The sequence below is a fragment of the Phodopus roborovskii genome, unplaced genomic scaffold, assembly GCF_943737965.1.
Source record: "Phodopus roborovskii unplaced genomic scaffold, PHOROB, whole genome shotgun sequence".
NCBI lineage: Eukaryota > Metazoa > Chordata > Mammalia > Rodentia > Cricetidae > Phodopus > Phodopus roborovskii.
Window position 1 is genome coordinate 3872551 of NW_026126583.1, and position 16175 is coordinate 3888725.

Sequence of the window (16175 nt, forward strand, 5' to 3'; positions counted from 1 at the left end):
CGCCAGGATTATACGAACCGGAACCTGGGATTTCAGAGTGGAATCGCGGGGCTCTGGCACGGAACCAGATCCGGAGATCCGAAAGCCACCGTTTGCAGACCTCCCACGACGCTGGCGGGAGGACCCGAGCGGAGACTGCGCTGCCGAGTCCCGACGCTGGGGGGCGCGGACCCAGAAGCCAGTCCGACGGCGGAGGCCGCCCCGCCCCGCCCCGGCTCCTCCTCTTCCCCTCGCCGCCGTCCCGCCCTCGCCCGCAAACCCAAACACTCCGGGTGCCGGTGCGCGTGATCTGCCTGTGGTCGCTCGGCCGAGAGATGCTGCTGCTGGCCGCCGCCGGCCTCGTGGCCTTCGTGCTTCTCCTCTACATGGTGTCGCCGCTCATCAGCCCCAAGCCCCTGGCGCTGCCCGGCGCGCACGTAGTGGTGAGTGGCCTCCTGTTGCTGAGCTTGCCCGGAGCTGCTTGGCCGGCTTGGGCCACCGAGGCCACGGTCCCGGGAAGGGCCACCTGCCACCGTCGCCCCGGCACTGCCCTGCCCTTCCTGGTCCCGGGAACCCGCCCTCGGCGGCGCCAGGCTCCTCCCTGGACTGCAGAGCCGTGTCACGGCGATGCCGTCAGCCCAGTTCCCGGGGCTCTGGGGCTCTGTGCCGCTTGCTGATCCGCGGAGCATCCCTGGTTGCGGATGTTCGGGTCTTCAGTCAACAGACTGAGAAACTTTGCCAAGGACACAGAGGTCGGTGGCTGGCAGGATGAGGGCGCGAACCCGAGTGGGAGTCAGCCACTGCCAGAGAGTCCTAAGGAGACCGCGGCAAGGAAGGGTCCGGGCCTCTGGGACTGGTCCAGGCAGCTGAGACTGGGGTGGCATGTGCAGGTGACAAAGAACCAGAAGGTTCTAGGAATGGACACACCTGAGGGGTGGCCTGGCAGCTTGGACCAGCTGGCTTGTCTCGGAGCTCAACCGGAGCCTTGCTGGTTGCTGCTCCAGTGCAAACATTTACGGTCTTCCCGGAGTCGGAACGATGAGCTAACCTGCCTGATTGGGTCCTTAAGATGGAAGGAAATATGGTTTGGTTTGTTTCTAGGCGGAAGCTCGAGCGTTCCTAATGTGCAGGCGTAGTTAAGCCTCCTCCCCCAGGTCAGAACTTCAACCCTGGCCATTTCAAATGCATGTCTTGAATGGACCTCAAATCCAGAAGCACACCCAAGCAAGGAGTTGTGAATAAGGACAGCTAGTTTCTAAGCTGCCAGCAAGTATCCCCTGAGTGCCCGTAGGTAACACGTGAATGCATCCAACTGAGTTCCCACTCAGCTGATAAGGTGACTATTTTAGTATATTTTATCCCATACAAGGGTTTGTGGGTGACAACATGAGTTTTCAATAATTTATCCTTTGTAAAATTATTGGTTTCTTCCCAGCTGCTGCTATGATGATATGGAAGGAGTTATTAAAAAGCCAAACTTTACGATCATGCCAAGTTTTGAAAGTATTGCATTCACAAGAGAACTTCAAAAATCTTGGCTTAAAATGTTGAATTTAAGGGAGGGAGAAATGGCTCCGTTGTTACAGTGTTTGCCAGTGTATCAGGTCCTGAATTAAGAGTCCCCAGTACCCACATGGACACTGGGGTCAAGACCTGTGGGTCCCTGGAGGTCATGGGCAGCTTTCCTAAACATGTGAGTGAGCCTCAGGTTCAATGAGAAGCCTTATCTCAAAAACTAAGGTGGAAGATGAGTGAAGAAACATCAGACATTGACCTTTGGCCTCTGCACAGGTGCACCTTCGAGCACACAAAACTGAATTATTTCACAACTTGTGTTTGCAAACAGTAGCTCAGCTGGGGTAAGGGGAGGAGAGCCAAAGGCAGGATGAAATGTTTGATCCAACATTTACAAGGTACTTTCCGCTAACCTTGATATTGTCCTTCTGTCCCCATCACCCTCACAGGTGAGATAAGGGCTGTCTCAATAGACAATAATTCTTATTCAGCATCCTATTTTAATACAACAAATTATATGTGTGTGTGTGTGTGTGTGTGTGTGTGTGTGTGTGTGTGTATGTATATCACTGTAACTGACGTGACAGGGCATGAATTGGGCATGTGATATCACAGTCTGTCTTTTTTAAAAATATCCTTAGAGTGTGATGTGGTTGAGATCTGTGATCAGGAGAGGAACCGGTACATTGCCCACCTGTGTGTCAGCCTGAGCCACTTGTGATTGTTTTCTGCGTCAGCTTTAGGGCAGTTCCCAGATGCCGATGCCCTCTGTCTGACCGCAGCAGTGATGCTTTGTCCATCCTGTCTCCGCCAGGTGCTTGTTTCAGAGGTCCAGTTTTCTGGATGACTGAGAGTAGTGTTTCCAGTAGCAGGCAAGCTCACAGTGCCCGTAGTAAGAGCTGTATGCTGTGGTTAGAGATGGGCTGGTTGAAATGGTATTTACAGTGATCTGTAAGAGAAAATGTAAGGAAGGGAAATCATACTGTTATCTTTCATGCCCTCCACCTGCTTAGTAAATGTCGGACAACTAAACATTTAACATTTTCTCAGCCATTGCGGAAACCCTGATAGCGCTCATAGGATCCAGAATGACACAGCCTAACTATATCCTCATATGTCACTCAGGAAGTAGCTGGCTTGGCTAGAACATAATTTTTATATACCCGCATCCAAAAGCCAGGTCTTACTTCTGTTGTAGAAAGCTTATAAATTTCAGGGTATGGATCTTCTGGTTTTCTTTAAAGTCAATTGACGCCATTTGCTTTCCTGAAAGTCCTGGCTAATATTTGCATAATACTTGGGAGCATAAACATTTTCTTGGTTAATTCATTTCAACTTCCACCAATTTACTGAACAATAAATAGGAGCTTTTTGTTTGTTTGTGTTTTTCGAGACAGGATTTCTTTGTGAAGCCCTGGCTGGCTGGGACTCACTTTGTAAGCCAAGCTGGGCTTGAACTCACAGGGATCTGCCTGCCTCTGCCTCCCAAGTGTTGGGATTAAAGGTGTGCACTACCAAACGCCCTATGGGAAATTTTATTTATAAGCTTTGGCATATTTTTCCACAGGAATGGCATTAGAGAACATTCTGCAAATGAAGGAACACATTTATTTAGTGCCTGCTTGTACGAGGGGCTGGTAGTGTCAGTGATGAATGGGATGGACTGGTTTGGTATTTACAAACAAGGCTGTGATAGCCTAGCCAGGAAGCCAAGATGATCCCAACAGCTGTGAAAAGTCCATGACAACCATAAAACTGAATGATGTGCTCAGCAAGAGCTTCCCCGAAGTCGGGACATTCAAGCTGCATTCTGTGGGGACATGTGTCATAGAGGGGTGCTAAGCAGCTAAGGCAGTATCGTAAAGCATGTGAGGACATTTTTAGAGACCCTGCCAAGTGCCATGATGAGTGAAAATTAATAAACAAAAAGAGCTCATAAAATATCCGGGTATCAAAAGCCTCCTTAGACACAACACTTAGCCAAAAACAGGTATGTTTTTATAATAATTTCAGTAGACATTTGGTTAATTATCTACAAAGTAAATCTCACTGATAGGTTGAAGGTGAGGCTAAAGAGAGATGAGGTATTCTCAAGTACACAGAGATACATATGTATGCTTGGAGAGTTTCATGGTAATATGAACATTATAGTGTGGGAGATGTTCTTTCTGCATAGTATTTGAGTAGTAAAATATTCACAGTAATCCAAATGTATGACTATGAAAAATGGATGCATTTTGGTAGAAGTCGCTTTTGTTTTGTTTTTGAGATGGGTGTCATATAGCCCTGATGTCCTGGAACTCACTATATAGACCAAAACAGCTTGAATTCAAGAGAGATCTGCCTTGCCTTGCCTCTGCCTCCAGAGGGCTAGGATTAAAGGCATGTGCCACCACTACTTTGCCTAGCCTTGAGAGAGCTTTTTAAATGCAGTATTGTGAAGCCGTTTAGTCTCCCAGCATCAACAACATAGCATGCATTCATGCATCTTCTTTAGGATCAAACCCAGGGCCTTGCCGGTATAGACAAGAGAACTCGACCACCGACCTTGCCCTGTATAATCCCTAGCCCTGTAACAGGTAGATGTGCAGTAAGGAAATGAGATTCGTTTGTATTTATAATCAGCAGTATTAATGTGTTCTTTCTTAGCTAGATTGGTGACCTCAAACAGATGTGCAGTTCGTAGCTCAACCCTGAAAAGAGTCAAAAGTAGGAGGCCCTGCCGTGGTGTAATCCTTCAAGCTTGCATGATTCCAAGTGATAAGAGCTGCTATGAAGAGCTTATGGTTCTTGCAGATTTTATGTTTTGTTTTGTTTCTGAGACAGGGCCTCATGTAGTCCCAGTTTCATGAAAAACTGTCCATAAGGATGGCTTTAACCTTAAACTCCTGCTCACCTGCAGATACTCTGCTGTGTGTCAGGCTTGTGGCCGAGTGTCACAACACCTGACTTGTAGATGTTGGTTATATTACTCTTTGGGCTCTTTGTTCTTTTGGGGCTCCGCCACCCAGCTCCCAGATAAAGCACACATAGAGGCTTATTCTTAATTATAAATGTCCAGCCTTAGCTCGGCTTATTTTGGGCCAGCTTTTCTTATCTTAAAATTATCCCATCTATCTTTTGCCTCTGAGCTTTTATCTTTCTCTATTTCTGTGTTTTGTTCTTTACTTCTTTCTCCGTGGCTTGCTGTGTAGCTGGGGGGGGCTGGCCCTTGATGTCCTCTCCTTACTCCTTCTTGCTCTTTCCTTTTTCATTTCTCCTCCTATCCTCTCTGCCTGCCATCCCCGACTATGCTTGGTCCTGCCTCGCTATTGCCTGTTCAGCTCTTTATTAGACTATCAGGTGTTTTAGACAAGCAAAGAATCACAGCTTCACAGAGTTAAGCAAATGCAACACATCTGTACATCATTAAACAAATGTTCCAGAGCGTAAACAAATGTAACACGCTTAAAATAATTTTCCATAACCACCCATAATTATGTCATATGGAGATCAAACCCGGGCCTCATGAATACTAGGCAAGTGCCTGCAACTGAGCTACATTCCGACTACTCCCTTCACAACTATTTTAGGTAGCCTTTGTACGGAGGACATTGCAGGTACTAAGATGGTCTTCCTGGTGTTCTTTGTAGGTCACAGGAGGTTCCAGTGGCATCGGAAAGTGCATTGCTATCGAGTGCTTTAAACAAGGAGCATTTATAACTCTGGTTGCACGAAATGAGGTACGTACGTGTTCCAGGGTCCTTGGACTATCTTGGTGCTCACACCTGTATTGGGGCGCCTTCTTCCCTGGTCTGAACTTCTAGACTATTGGTTCTTTCTTGTACTGAGGCCAAGGACTCCTCTGCTAAAGTTGGATCAGCTCAGTGGGTACTTATTTACTGCCGTTAACGTGTCAGGCCCTATCATTCTAGATATTACCAAACTTGAGGGGTGAGTGAAGGCCTAGTTAAGAAGCACATCTGACTGAAGGCAAACAGATGTGCTGGTGCTGGTGGTGGCAGCTTAGAAGCCAATGCAGACAGGTGTGTAGGTGTTTATCTGTCACTTTTCTCTGTAATTTGCTTATGACATGATAGGCATCTTTGGAGGAGCCCACATTCCCCAGGGGAGTTTCATCCCTTCCAATTTGTGTAGCAATGTAGTTTTTCCTGTGCCTAACCAGTTCAGGGGGACTGATTTTCTTTATAGTAGGGGTCTGAAGTCTTGCCAAAGTTGCTTTCAGAGCACAAAGCAGTGACTGAAAGCCTTTTGTTCCTCTTTGAGGGATGGGGCAGTGACATGGCTCTGTGGTCACTGCTCTCGTCTACAGAGGATAGGGCTTGTTTGGCTTGTATCAGACCCAGACAGTTAGTTTACTGAATGACAGAGGAGGAGATTGGCATGCGTGGTTGGCTGAGTGCTTCCCTGGGGTATGAGTCAACTCCTGGTAGAACTCAGCTGAAGTGTGTGCCTATAACCCCAGCACTAGGGAGATAAAGGCAGAAGGATCGGAAGTTCAAGGTCACCTATACAACCAATTAGAGGCCAGCCTGGCCTATGTGAGACTCTCTCTTTAAGGAGAGGGAAGAGAAAGGGAAAGCAAGGTGTGGCACCACTGCTTGGGCAATTAGCTGCCTAGGTGGGGGTGGTTAGTTGAAAAGGCCTGGTAGGGAAGGCAAGCCAGAAAGGATCTCTGGAGAAAACATACAAAAATAACGACCCAGAATCAGTCTGAAGTATCCATAGTTTCTTTTCAAAAACAAGAAAGTGGTTGGGCTTGGTTATACACACTTTAAAGTCTTCTAACATGAATGGAAATGGCACTTGACGAGTTTTTAAGCAGAGCTAGGATTTGACGTGAGAACCGTGAATGAGGGGCTGGCGTTAGAGCTGGCAGGAGCTCCCATGGGGTCCTAATGAGTATACGGAGAGATTTCTGGCCGGAAGACATGCTTTGGTTTCACAGCTAACCTTTCCTTGCAGTCTTTCAAAGTCAGATAGTGTGTGTCTGTTTGTATTCAACCCCAGCACTCAATAGGAGTATATGATTTTGTCATACACATTCATGTTTGTAAACTCCACTTGTCCCTTGAAGGTAAGTGCCTTTTATGAGCCAAAGTCTCTTATGTCATAGACTAACAGATGATGGCCTTTGTCAGACTTCTGAGGGCCCACCTCTACCTCCTGAGTAACTCCAGGCATGGTTTTAGCTTTGCTGGGGATTGAACCTTTGTTCCTTCACAGGTCTCAAATTATATTTAAGTCTATGACAAATTATGCTTCTGTAAGCTTGGATCTGTTTGTTTGAAAATAACAAAACAAAATGGAGGACTTGGAAAAACTTTGCAATTATCTGGGCAGCTGTGTAAGTTTGCAGAGTATTTTTGAAAGTACCCAGATGTGTATTTAATCAGTCCTTCTAAAAAGTGATGGCTTTTTACTCTATTTTTAATAGGAAGGGAGGAAAATACTGATGCTGTCTTACATGAGCTCTTTGATGTGCAATCACACACCCTTAACTTTTCCAGAACATTGTGTTGCCGTGTGTTTACTCTGTGTCAAACCCACTCCTGGCGGATGATAATGACTGTTAGCATCAATAGGCTGACCATCAGCACAAGTGCTGTTAATCAGGATCTGAGGCTCCTTTATTTTCCTTTTATCTCTGCTATAAATATAAAGACACTCTGTGACTTATCCATGCCCTCCTATATTTGACCTCTTTCTTTCTCAGGCTCATAGTTAGCCACTCTAGAGTCTGTGTTATAGAATGTAGTATCTGTTCAAATAGTTGCTTTCTCTTTCCTTTTTAACAAATGCAGACAGATATTTTTTTTTTCTTTCTTTCTGTGTTGCTTTTAGGACAAGCTGCTGCAGGCGAAGAAAGAAATTGAAAAACATTCTATTAATGATAAGCAGGTAAGGTGGGACATTTTATTTTCTATGCTGAGTGACAGGTTCTAAAGGCGAGAAAGGATGTTCCTATTGCAAGTAGATCACTGAGGGCATTTATGACTTTCCCAGTTAAAATACGTTTTAGGCTGCCTTTGAAAAGGTGAAATTGTTTGAAATGACTGGGATTCGAGTTAGTACAGAAATGAAAAGGTATGGATTTTCACACAGGGCCAAGCAGTGGTGTCTGAAAAAAAATGATTTCATTTCACTTATTTAAAAAGCAAACAAAAAACTTAGGTGCAAATGACATATGAAAAAAAAAAGTTGTGTAATTTAGGGTATCAGAATGATATACAGCGCAATGTATATTTTAACGTACAGCTCAATGCTAGGATAAATACCACACGTTGTCTTTCATCTAGTTTAAAGAAATGGGATGTGCCTTGTGCTCAACACCAGCCACTTGTACCTAGAGGCCACCTCAAACTCGCCTCTGATGTCCATTCTTTGTTCTTCTTTAAAATTTCACCGCCTGTGGTAGTGTGTGTCCCCAAATAGTATTTTGTATGGGTGTATGCTTTTACACCTGTGTGTTTATCTGTACAGACATGCACACACACACACGTACATATTTGCATACATGTATGTATATGTGTGTGAATATATATTTTAAGTTTGTATCTTTTTGAGCTTTGCAATTATTATTTTCTTGACCTGCTTCATGAGATCATTCCCTCAGTGTGCAGTTGCTCTGTAGAAGACACACATTTCTTGGGTCTTCATACAGAGTTGTGTAACCATAACCACAATCAGTTTTGGAATGTTCCCAACACTGAAGCCTCCATTCTGCCATTAGCAGTCACTCCCCATTCCTGTCCTACCCCTCCTAGCCCTAGGCAAGTACCAATAAACTTTATAGTTTGATAGATTGCTGTGACATGGTGACACTTTATGTGGTGTTATGCAACTTTGTTTCTTCGTTCTGCATTATTCTTTAAAACTCACCCATGCTGCTGAATAAAATAGTTCATGTGTTGTCTTCTTTTTTTTGAGATAGTTCTTCCTATGGCTGTGCTTTCCAGGTTAGGCTCAAATCCCAGGGCTGAAATGATTCTCGTATCTCCGCCTCCTAGCTAGATGTGACGATAGGCATCATCCTCATTTCACTATAATTTGTTATTGGTATATAATATGTAGTTGTATCCACGAGCCACTTTTACTTATCTGGTCTGTAATTGGTGGCTATTTTAAGTTGCTTCCACATTTTTGTGTGTGTTTGTTGCTCTTATGGAAGCTTTTCAGTGTGGTCTCTCTGTTCTGTTTGATCTGTTTTGGTCTCTTTGCATATATGCTAAAAATGGCTGTTGCTTTGGGGCATGTGACAAGGCCAAAAACCAGAGTTGCTCATCTCTTAATGGCTGGGAAATAGGGTTGGGGGTGATTCAGTATCCTCTTCCGCTCAAGGGCACACCTCAGTGACCTAAATTCTTTCTTTTAGGCCCCGCCTTTTAAAGATTCTACTGTAGGAGTAAGGTTTTTCCTGCCGCTGGCCCCACTGCCACACCAGCCCCAATTAACATACAGAGACCCTGTATTAGATATAATTCTATTGGCTAGGTACTAATTTATTATTGGCTAGCTCTGTCTTAATGATTAACCCATTTCTATTAATCTAAGTATTTCCACGTGGTCTCATCTTACTGGGGAGTGGGGCCGGTGTCTGTTCTCCCCAGTCTCTCCATGCTCACTCCTCCTTACTACTTCCTCTTTCCTCCTTGTCTCCTAGTCCCGCCTATCTTGCTTTCCTATTGGCCAACAGTGCTTTATTCATTAACCAGTATGAGAAACATATTTACAGAATGACATCTCCCATCAGTTCTACCACCTGCCAATAGCACCACAGACCAAGCCTTTAACACAGCACCAGGGATACAAACGTAGTAGCAGACTTTCCAGATGCCTGCCTGTTTGCTGTGGCGCCCATCTCCATGTCCCTTGTCACAACCCTGTACCAGCATATTATTTTGTGGGTGTGTTCTTCCATTAATAACACTGACCGCAGATTTCAAATACTGAGAGCTTCTGTCCAAGTTTGGCCTTCATTATTGGAAAGAGTTGGCTTTAATTTTTAAAAATATCTTTTACAAATGGTTGTGATAGAACGAGCATTTTAGTGTACACTTCTAGCTTTGAAATCTTGGTATTTGGAAGGCTGAAACAGGAGGACCTCTGCGAGCCCTAAGATGTCCTGGACTATATACGGAGTTCAAGACTGGCCCAGACTATGTAGCCAGCCCCTGTCTCAAAAGACACCTGCATCTCCAGTATTATTTTTTACACTTCGTATGTACGTGCACATGCACGCCCGAGCGGGGGGGGGGGAGAAACAACTCAAAGATGGCAGTACTCCATGTGGGTTGCAGGGATAGAACTCAGGTCATCAGGCTTGGTGGCAGGCGCTCTCACCTGAGGAGCCACCTTGCAGGCCCTGACCCCTCCCCCTTCCCCTTCTTTTTAACAGGTGGTGCTCTGTATCTCAGTCGATGTGTCTCAAGATTACAGCCAAGTGGAGAATGTCATAAAACAGGTGAGGGGTGGGTCCGGCGACCTCAGTCCACCGATTGACTTTTCATCGCTTCTTGCCATCTGGCTATGTGGCTGGGAGCTGGCAGCTCTTTCTGTCGGTTCAGTGGGTTCCATTTGTTGACTTGGTTTTTCTGCGCAGTGAGTCTTCCATTCTGCCATGTAATGTTTGGAGCAGTATGTAATGTTCGGGACTATTCTTCCAGGCACAGGAGAAGCTGGGTCCTGTGGACATGCTGGTCAACTGTGCGGGGACGTCTCTGACAGGAAAGTTTGAAGAACTTGAAGTTAGTAGTTTTGAGGTAAGTGACAGGTGTTTGCTCACCTGGAGTCAAGGTGACGATGTCTCTTCTATTTTAAAACAGGCCCACCAAGAATCTCAACTACTAATTTACTTTAGTACTGAAGAAAAGGTCATTAGATTTGAAATCTAAGTGTAAAGCATATGTGCTTGGCAATACAGCAGTCTCGTTTTCAGGGTTCTGCTCAGTTTCCACTGGGGTAATGGGTTTGGAAGCTTGACTCTGAAGTTAAATTGCTCTCCGTTCTTAAAGAAAAAAAAAAAAAAAAAAAAAAAAAAAAAAAGAGCCTGCTGGACCAGCATCAGAGCTGTGTTCTCACAGGTGGTAGGAAGCACCACGTACTCATAGATGGCCTCGAGGCTTCCCGGAGAAGCATAGGGTAACAAAAAATCAGAACAGTAGGACCTGGGGATCTAAGGTGCCATTACCAGCTTTGTGTACAAGAGGGTTGTTTGTACCTGCGTACGGTCATGTGGGAAGAATAGGGTTGAGATTTGAAAGATGATGTCAACAGCTATGTCTAAGTATGAAGTAATAAAGCAGAAGACTTGGGGGTAGCCAGAAAAAGAGAAATGTGTGTGGGGGTATGCATGAGTCTATGTGTTTATCTGATTTGTGTGTGTGTGTGTGTGTGTTTGTTTGTGCATGTATAAGATGATGCCATAGAGGATACCCAGCTACTGAGAATGGGGATAAAGACTGGATTGAGGAGGGCAAGAGAGATGGCTCAGAAGTTAAGAGCACTGGCTGCTCTTCCAGAAGACCCAGGTTCAATTCCCAGCACCCACATGGCAGCTACAACTATCTGTAACTCCAGGTTGAGGGAATCGAAATCATTTAGCATATTGTGACATGTAGCCATCTAATTCCAAAACACTTTTGTCTCCCCAAAGGCTACTCTATACTTTGTCAAGTATTTCTCATTGTTCCAAACCCTTATTCTAGTCCCTGGCTACCATGAATCTGTGTCTGTCTTAGGATGGTGTGATCTTCTCTTGTGTCTGGCCCCTTTCACATAACAGAACGATCTTAAGGTACACTGTAGTGTACCTCAGTGCTTGATTTGCTTTTCTGGGTTGGTAATGGTCCCATTGTGTGGGCACACTGCAGTGTGTTTGTCTGCTTATCATCAGTAGACATTTGGACTCTCTTTACCTGATGCAGCCCCATCCCACAAGCTCCTGGTGCCATTTGAGCCTTTGGGGTTGTGTTGTACAACCCTGCCTTTTAGTTTCTCTGTTGCCATTCAACATTCAGTTTCTCTGTCTTGCCAAGTGTGTTACACTTGTCATTCTGTTCACCAGCTTTCAAAATGTTGTTGCTTTTCCTTTTGCTTTTATTTTCTTATTTGGGGGGGGCAGTTCTTAGCTGCACATAGTGGCTCACACCTATAAGCTCAGCTCTTGGGAAGCTGAGACAGGAGAATAAGCATGTGGCTATGAAGTGAGTTCCAGTTTAGCCTAAGCTAGACTGGGCTGTTTAGTTTTGCAAGATGACAAAGGAAAACTTTTATTGTATAACGGTGTTACTGTGAGCATCTTCAGGCTTCAAGTTGAGCAAAGGCTTTAAGAGTTCTAGTGGTGAGACGCTGAGCACCAGTGTGGGCTTTTATCCTTCCGGGTGCACAAGCCGGTGTATACTGAGTTCTTCCTGTGCACCAGGAAAGCCGGTGTATACTGAGTTCTTCCTGTGCACCAGGAAAGCTGGTGTATACTGAGTTCTTCCTGTGCACCAGGATCTGTGCTAGTGCTTAGCTTTTGTTTCCCTCTTAATCCCTGCAGCATCCTGAGGTAATTCCAAGATTAACCCCGTTTTCTCCTGAGAAAAAGGGCAGTCTCTTTTTCTCATGAAGTCAGTAGCAGGCGGCTGTACCAATTCAGCTCGTATCTATACTGTTAGCTGATGCCAGTTTCTCTTTGTAATCTTTGCTTAGCTGGGAACTAATAGGCCAGCAATACTTAGACGCTGTCGTTTAAGAATTAATACTTACAAGGACCTAGAAGGAACGCATAGGGGCTAAGTGTGTTTGCTGCTCTGCCGGAGGACCTTGGTTTGGTTCCCATCATCTTACACCTGTTTTTAAGTCCAGTTGCAGTAGATCTGGTACCCCATTCTGGCCTCTGTGGGCATAGCACACACTGGTATACAGACATAACCGGGGGCAAAATGCCCACACCTAAAAATACGGCTATAAAACCTTAGCTACGGTATACAGTGTACCTTCTCTAAGGAGGAAGCTCGTTTTGACCATTTGTGTTTGTGCATGGTGAGGGCAGAGGTTGATATCGACAATCCTCTGTCCATCTCCACCTTATTTCACTCTCTCACTGGTCCTGGAGTTCACCATTCTGGCTACATGGCTGGGAATATTCGGCAAGCCTCTGGGATCTGCCTGTCTCCGCCCTCTTCCTCCCAGTGCTTGGGTTACTGATGCCAGCAGATCTTTTGTGACAGTCCTGGGGATCCGAACTCAAGTCCTCATTCTTGCAAAGCAAGCACTTTCCTAACTGAAGCCCGGCCCAGCCCTAAATTGGACCGTTCTTCATCAGAGATAGAACTTCTGTCACTCTGTAAGAATGGAAGACTTGTACAAAGTAGTCTTCAAAGGGTAGGTTGTAAGTGTTGGGTATCATCTCCAGCATCATTCATGTACTCATTTAGCCAGCAAATCTGCTACACCCCACCTCCCAGGCTCTTGGGCTTGTCTTAGTTATTGCGCCATCGCTGTGAAGACCAAAGCAATTCTTACAAAGGAAAGCATTTAACTGGGGCTGGCTTACAGTTCCGAGGTGGGAGGCAGACAGGTGTGTAGTGCTAGAGAAGTAGCTGAGACCTTTACATCCTGATTGACAGCAGAGACAGACTGACAGGCAGACACAGGGCCTGGTGCGGACTTTTGAAATCTCAAAGCACACTCCCAGAGATACACCTCCTCCAATAATGCCATACCTGGTAATCCTTCCAAACTGTCCATCAACTAGGAGCCAAGCCTACAGATAGGTGAGTCTATGGGGGACATTCTCATTCAAACCAACACGGGTCTCTATTAAAGAAATGAGTCCTGGAAAGAGACAAAACTGCCCTTGAGTATGACTTGGACTTTTGACCGTGTTTCCGCCTCGTGTGGCCTCTTTTTTTTCCTTGCAGAAATTAATGAGCATAAATTACCTGGGCAGCGTGTACCCCAGCAGGGCAGTGATCACCACCATGAAGGAGCGACGGGTGGGCAGAATCGTGTTCGTGTCCTCTCAGGCCGGACAGTTGGGGCTGTTTGGTTTCACAGCCTACTCTTCATCCAAGTTTGCCATAAGAGGATTGGCAGAAGCTCTGCAGATGGAGGTAGTAATCTTTGTGTTTGTTTCCATTCCCCTCGCTCAGATCAGCAGTGTAAGCTGCAAATTTCTAGCTTCTTTGCCCGCATTATTTCTATTCACTTGAAGATTTGTAAATCTGACACTAGTGTAAAGAAAACAATTTCGTTGTTAAGTTCTGAGTTTAACACTTCTTATGGCATAAAACTTGTAGTCGGGACAGAGGAAAAATGACTCTGAGGGCGGGGAGTTGTCTGCTGTGTATAGTGCTGGAGATGCCTTCCTGGTGCTGGCCCCCTTCTGTTTGAGTGAGCCAGGGATGTCATTAGATAGACAGCTTTCTTAAGGAACCATCCTGGGCTGAGGAGCTGGCTCAGTGGGTAGAATGCTTAGTGTACAGTGTAAGTACCAGAGTTTGGCTCTCCAGAGCCCAAGTACATGCTGGGTGAATGTGGCAGCCTGCCTGTGATTCCTATGCTTACTATGAAGACAGGACCGCTAAAGCAAGCTGGCTAGCTGGATAGACAAGTGTTACCAGTGTGAGTCCAGTTGGGAGACCCTGCTTCAAAGAATAAGATGGGGAGTCAGGGGGAAACTCCCAACATTAGCCTCAGGCCTCTGCACACACATGCTTAGTCAGTAGAACATGTATGGCTGCGAAATTGCAAGAGAAGATACTGGACTTCTGCAGCTATCACTCTTTTTTCTTTAAAATTTCTTTTTCATTTTACATACTAACCCCAGTTCCCCCTCCCTCGCCTTCTCCTGTCCCCCTCCACGCCTCAGAGGTGTAAGTGAGACCTCCCTTGGGGGAGTCAACAAGGTCTGGCATACCAAGTTGGGGCGGGAGGGAGGGAAGATACCCCTCCCCCCCAGTATCAAGGCTGAGCAAGGTATCCCACCATAGGAAATAGGTTCCCAAAAACAGGTCATGTACCTGGGATAGATCCTGATGCCACTGCCAGGGACTGCCAAAAGACCAAGCCACTAACTGTCACCCACATTCAGTCCCATGTAGGTCCCCAGCTGTCAGCCCATTGTCCATGAGCTCCCACTAGCTTGAGTCAGCTGTCTCTGCAGTTTTCCCCATCATGATCTTGACCCCCTTGTTCATAGGATCCCTCCTCCCTCTTATTCACCTGGACTGTAGGAGCTCAGCCCTGTGCTTGTTTGTGGACCGCTGCATCTGCTTCCATCAGTTACTGGATGTAGGTTCTATGATGACAGGATAGTCATCAATCTGATTAATAGGGGAAGAAGGCCCACTCAGGAACCCTCTCCACTATTGCTAGGAGTCTTAGCTTGGGTCGTCCTTGTAGATTTCTGAGTATTTCTCTAGCACCAGGTTTCTCCCTAACCCCATAATGGCTCCCTCTATCAACATATCTCTTTGATTGCTCTCCCCCTCCATCCCTCCTTGAACTTGGCCATTTCGGTCCCTCATGTTCCCATCCCCTCGCTTCTACCCCCCACCCCCACCCCAAGTTCATCCTTGAGATCTTAACTATTTTCCCTGCCATCATTCTTAAGGACTCTGCAAATTACCATTTTCTTTTGTCTTCTTTTCTTTTTTTCTTTTGTGTACACGTGTGTGTAATGTGTGCAGTAGGCTTCTTCATGCCACTTTCGGGGAAGGAAATTAAGTTCTGAGTGAAGTCAGTTACTCAGATTCGCATAGTCGCTTAGTAACAGGAATAAGAAGGTCAGACCCTGGGATTGCCAGCTTACCGACGTCCCTCGTAGCAGAGGATATGTCTGTCATTCGGGCAGAAGGCAGTGTGGACATCTGGCAGCCGTTTCATCCGCTCATTTATGTTTTGGTCTTAGAATCCGTGCAGGCACAGGAGTTTGGAAGATAAAAACATTATACGCCCATTAAGGCTTTCCCCCGTGTCCGCCAATAAGATTCACAAATTGAGGGCAGAGAATGTCATCTGGGTGCCCTGATGCAGTGGCCGGAACAGAGTCCTTTCACCCTCTTGATGGCAAGAGTGACTTCCCACACTGCTGGCTGCTGCCCTGGGATAAGTCCCCCTGAGTCCCATGCATTAAAAGTACTATTACTTAAATGAGCAAACAAAACCATGCCATCAAGAAGACTGCTGTTTTATTTGGAGAAAATAAATTCAGTCTTTTGAATCCAATTTGTTCATAGTAAAACTTGTATCAAGACAAGATTTCCTTATAAAGTAATATCTGTTTTTTGAAATTTGGATAATTTAGTCAGATTTTATGAGTAAAACCAGCATAGTTGCTAATATGCTTAAGTGATTTGAATAAACTTTTTGGTTTAGTTAATTTTTTAAGTCTTCTGTTCACCTCTCTGTTTCCCCAAGTGTAAGTAACACCCTGGAAACCTGGGCAGTGTGTTCAATTGAGGGCTTCGTTGGTATTTTGGTTGCATTTTCTTTTTCAGTCTTTTAGATACAAATATATTATTTAAAAATCTTTTTTGGCAGTTTTATTTCTGAACTGGTTTATAGCCAGAGTTGTGTTCAAGATTCAACCAAAACAGTACAGCAGCAACCTCCAACTCCAGGTGCTTTTCCTGCTTTCCCCTCCCGAGCATGCGCAGGCCCTCCCTCCATCTCTTTCCACCATAGTAAGC

At 45.5% G+C, this 16175-nt stretch overlaps 1 protein-coding gene across 1 annotated transcript in view; it reads left to right on the top strand.

Moving 5' to 3' along the window:
- The first annotated feature begins 229 nt into the window (after window positions 1-229).
- Kdsr (3-ketodihydrosphingosine reductase) overlaps window positions 230-16175 on the top strand; it is a 33015-nt gene continuing 17069 nt past the window's right edge. The window contains exons 1-6 of the mRNA XM_051203909.1: window positions 230-422; window positions 5127-5216; window positions 7339-7395; window positions 9893-9958; window positions 10161-10256; window positions 13404-13595. Of these exons, the coding sequence (XP_051059866.1) occupies window positions 315-422; window positions 5127-5216; window positions 7339-7395; window positions 9893-9958; window positions 10161-10256; window positions 13404-13595 (609 nt within the window). The 5' untranslated portion in view covers window positions 230-314. The remainder of the gene's footprint in view (window positions 423-5126; window positions 5217-7338; window positions 7396-9892; window positions 9959-10160; window positions 10257-13403; window positions 13596-16175) is intronic.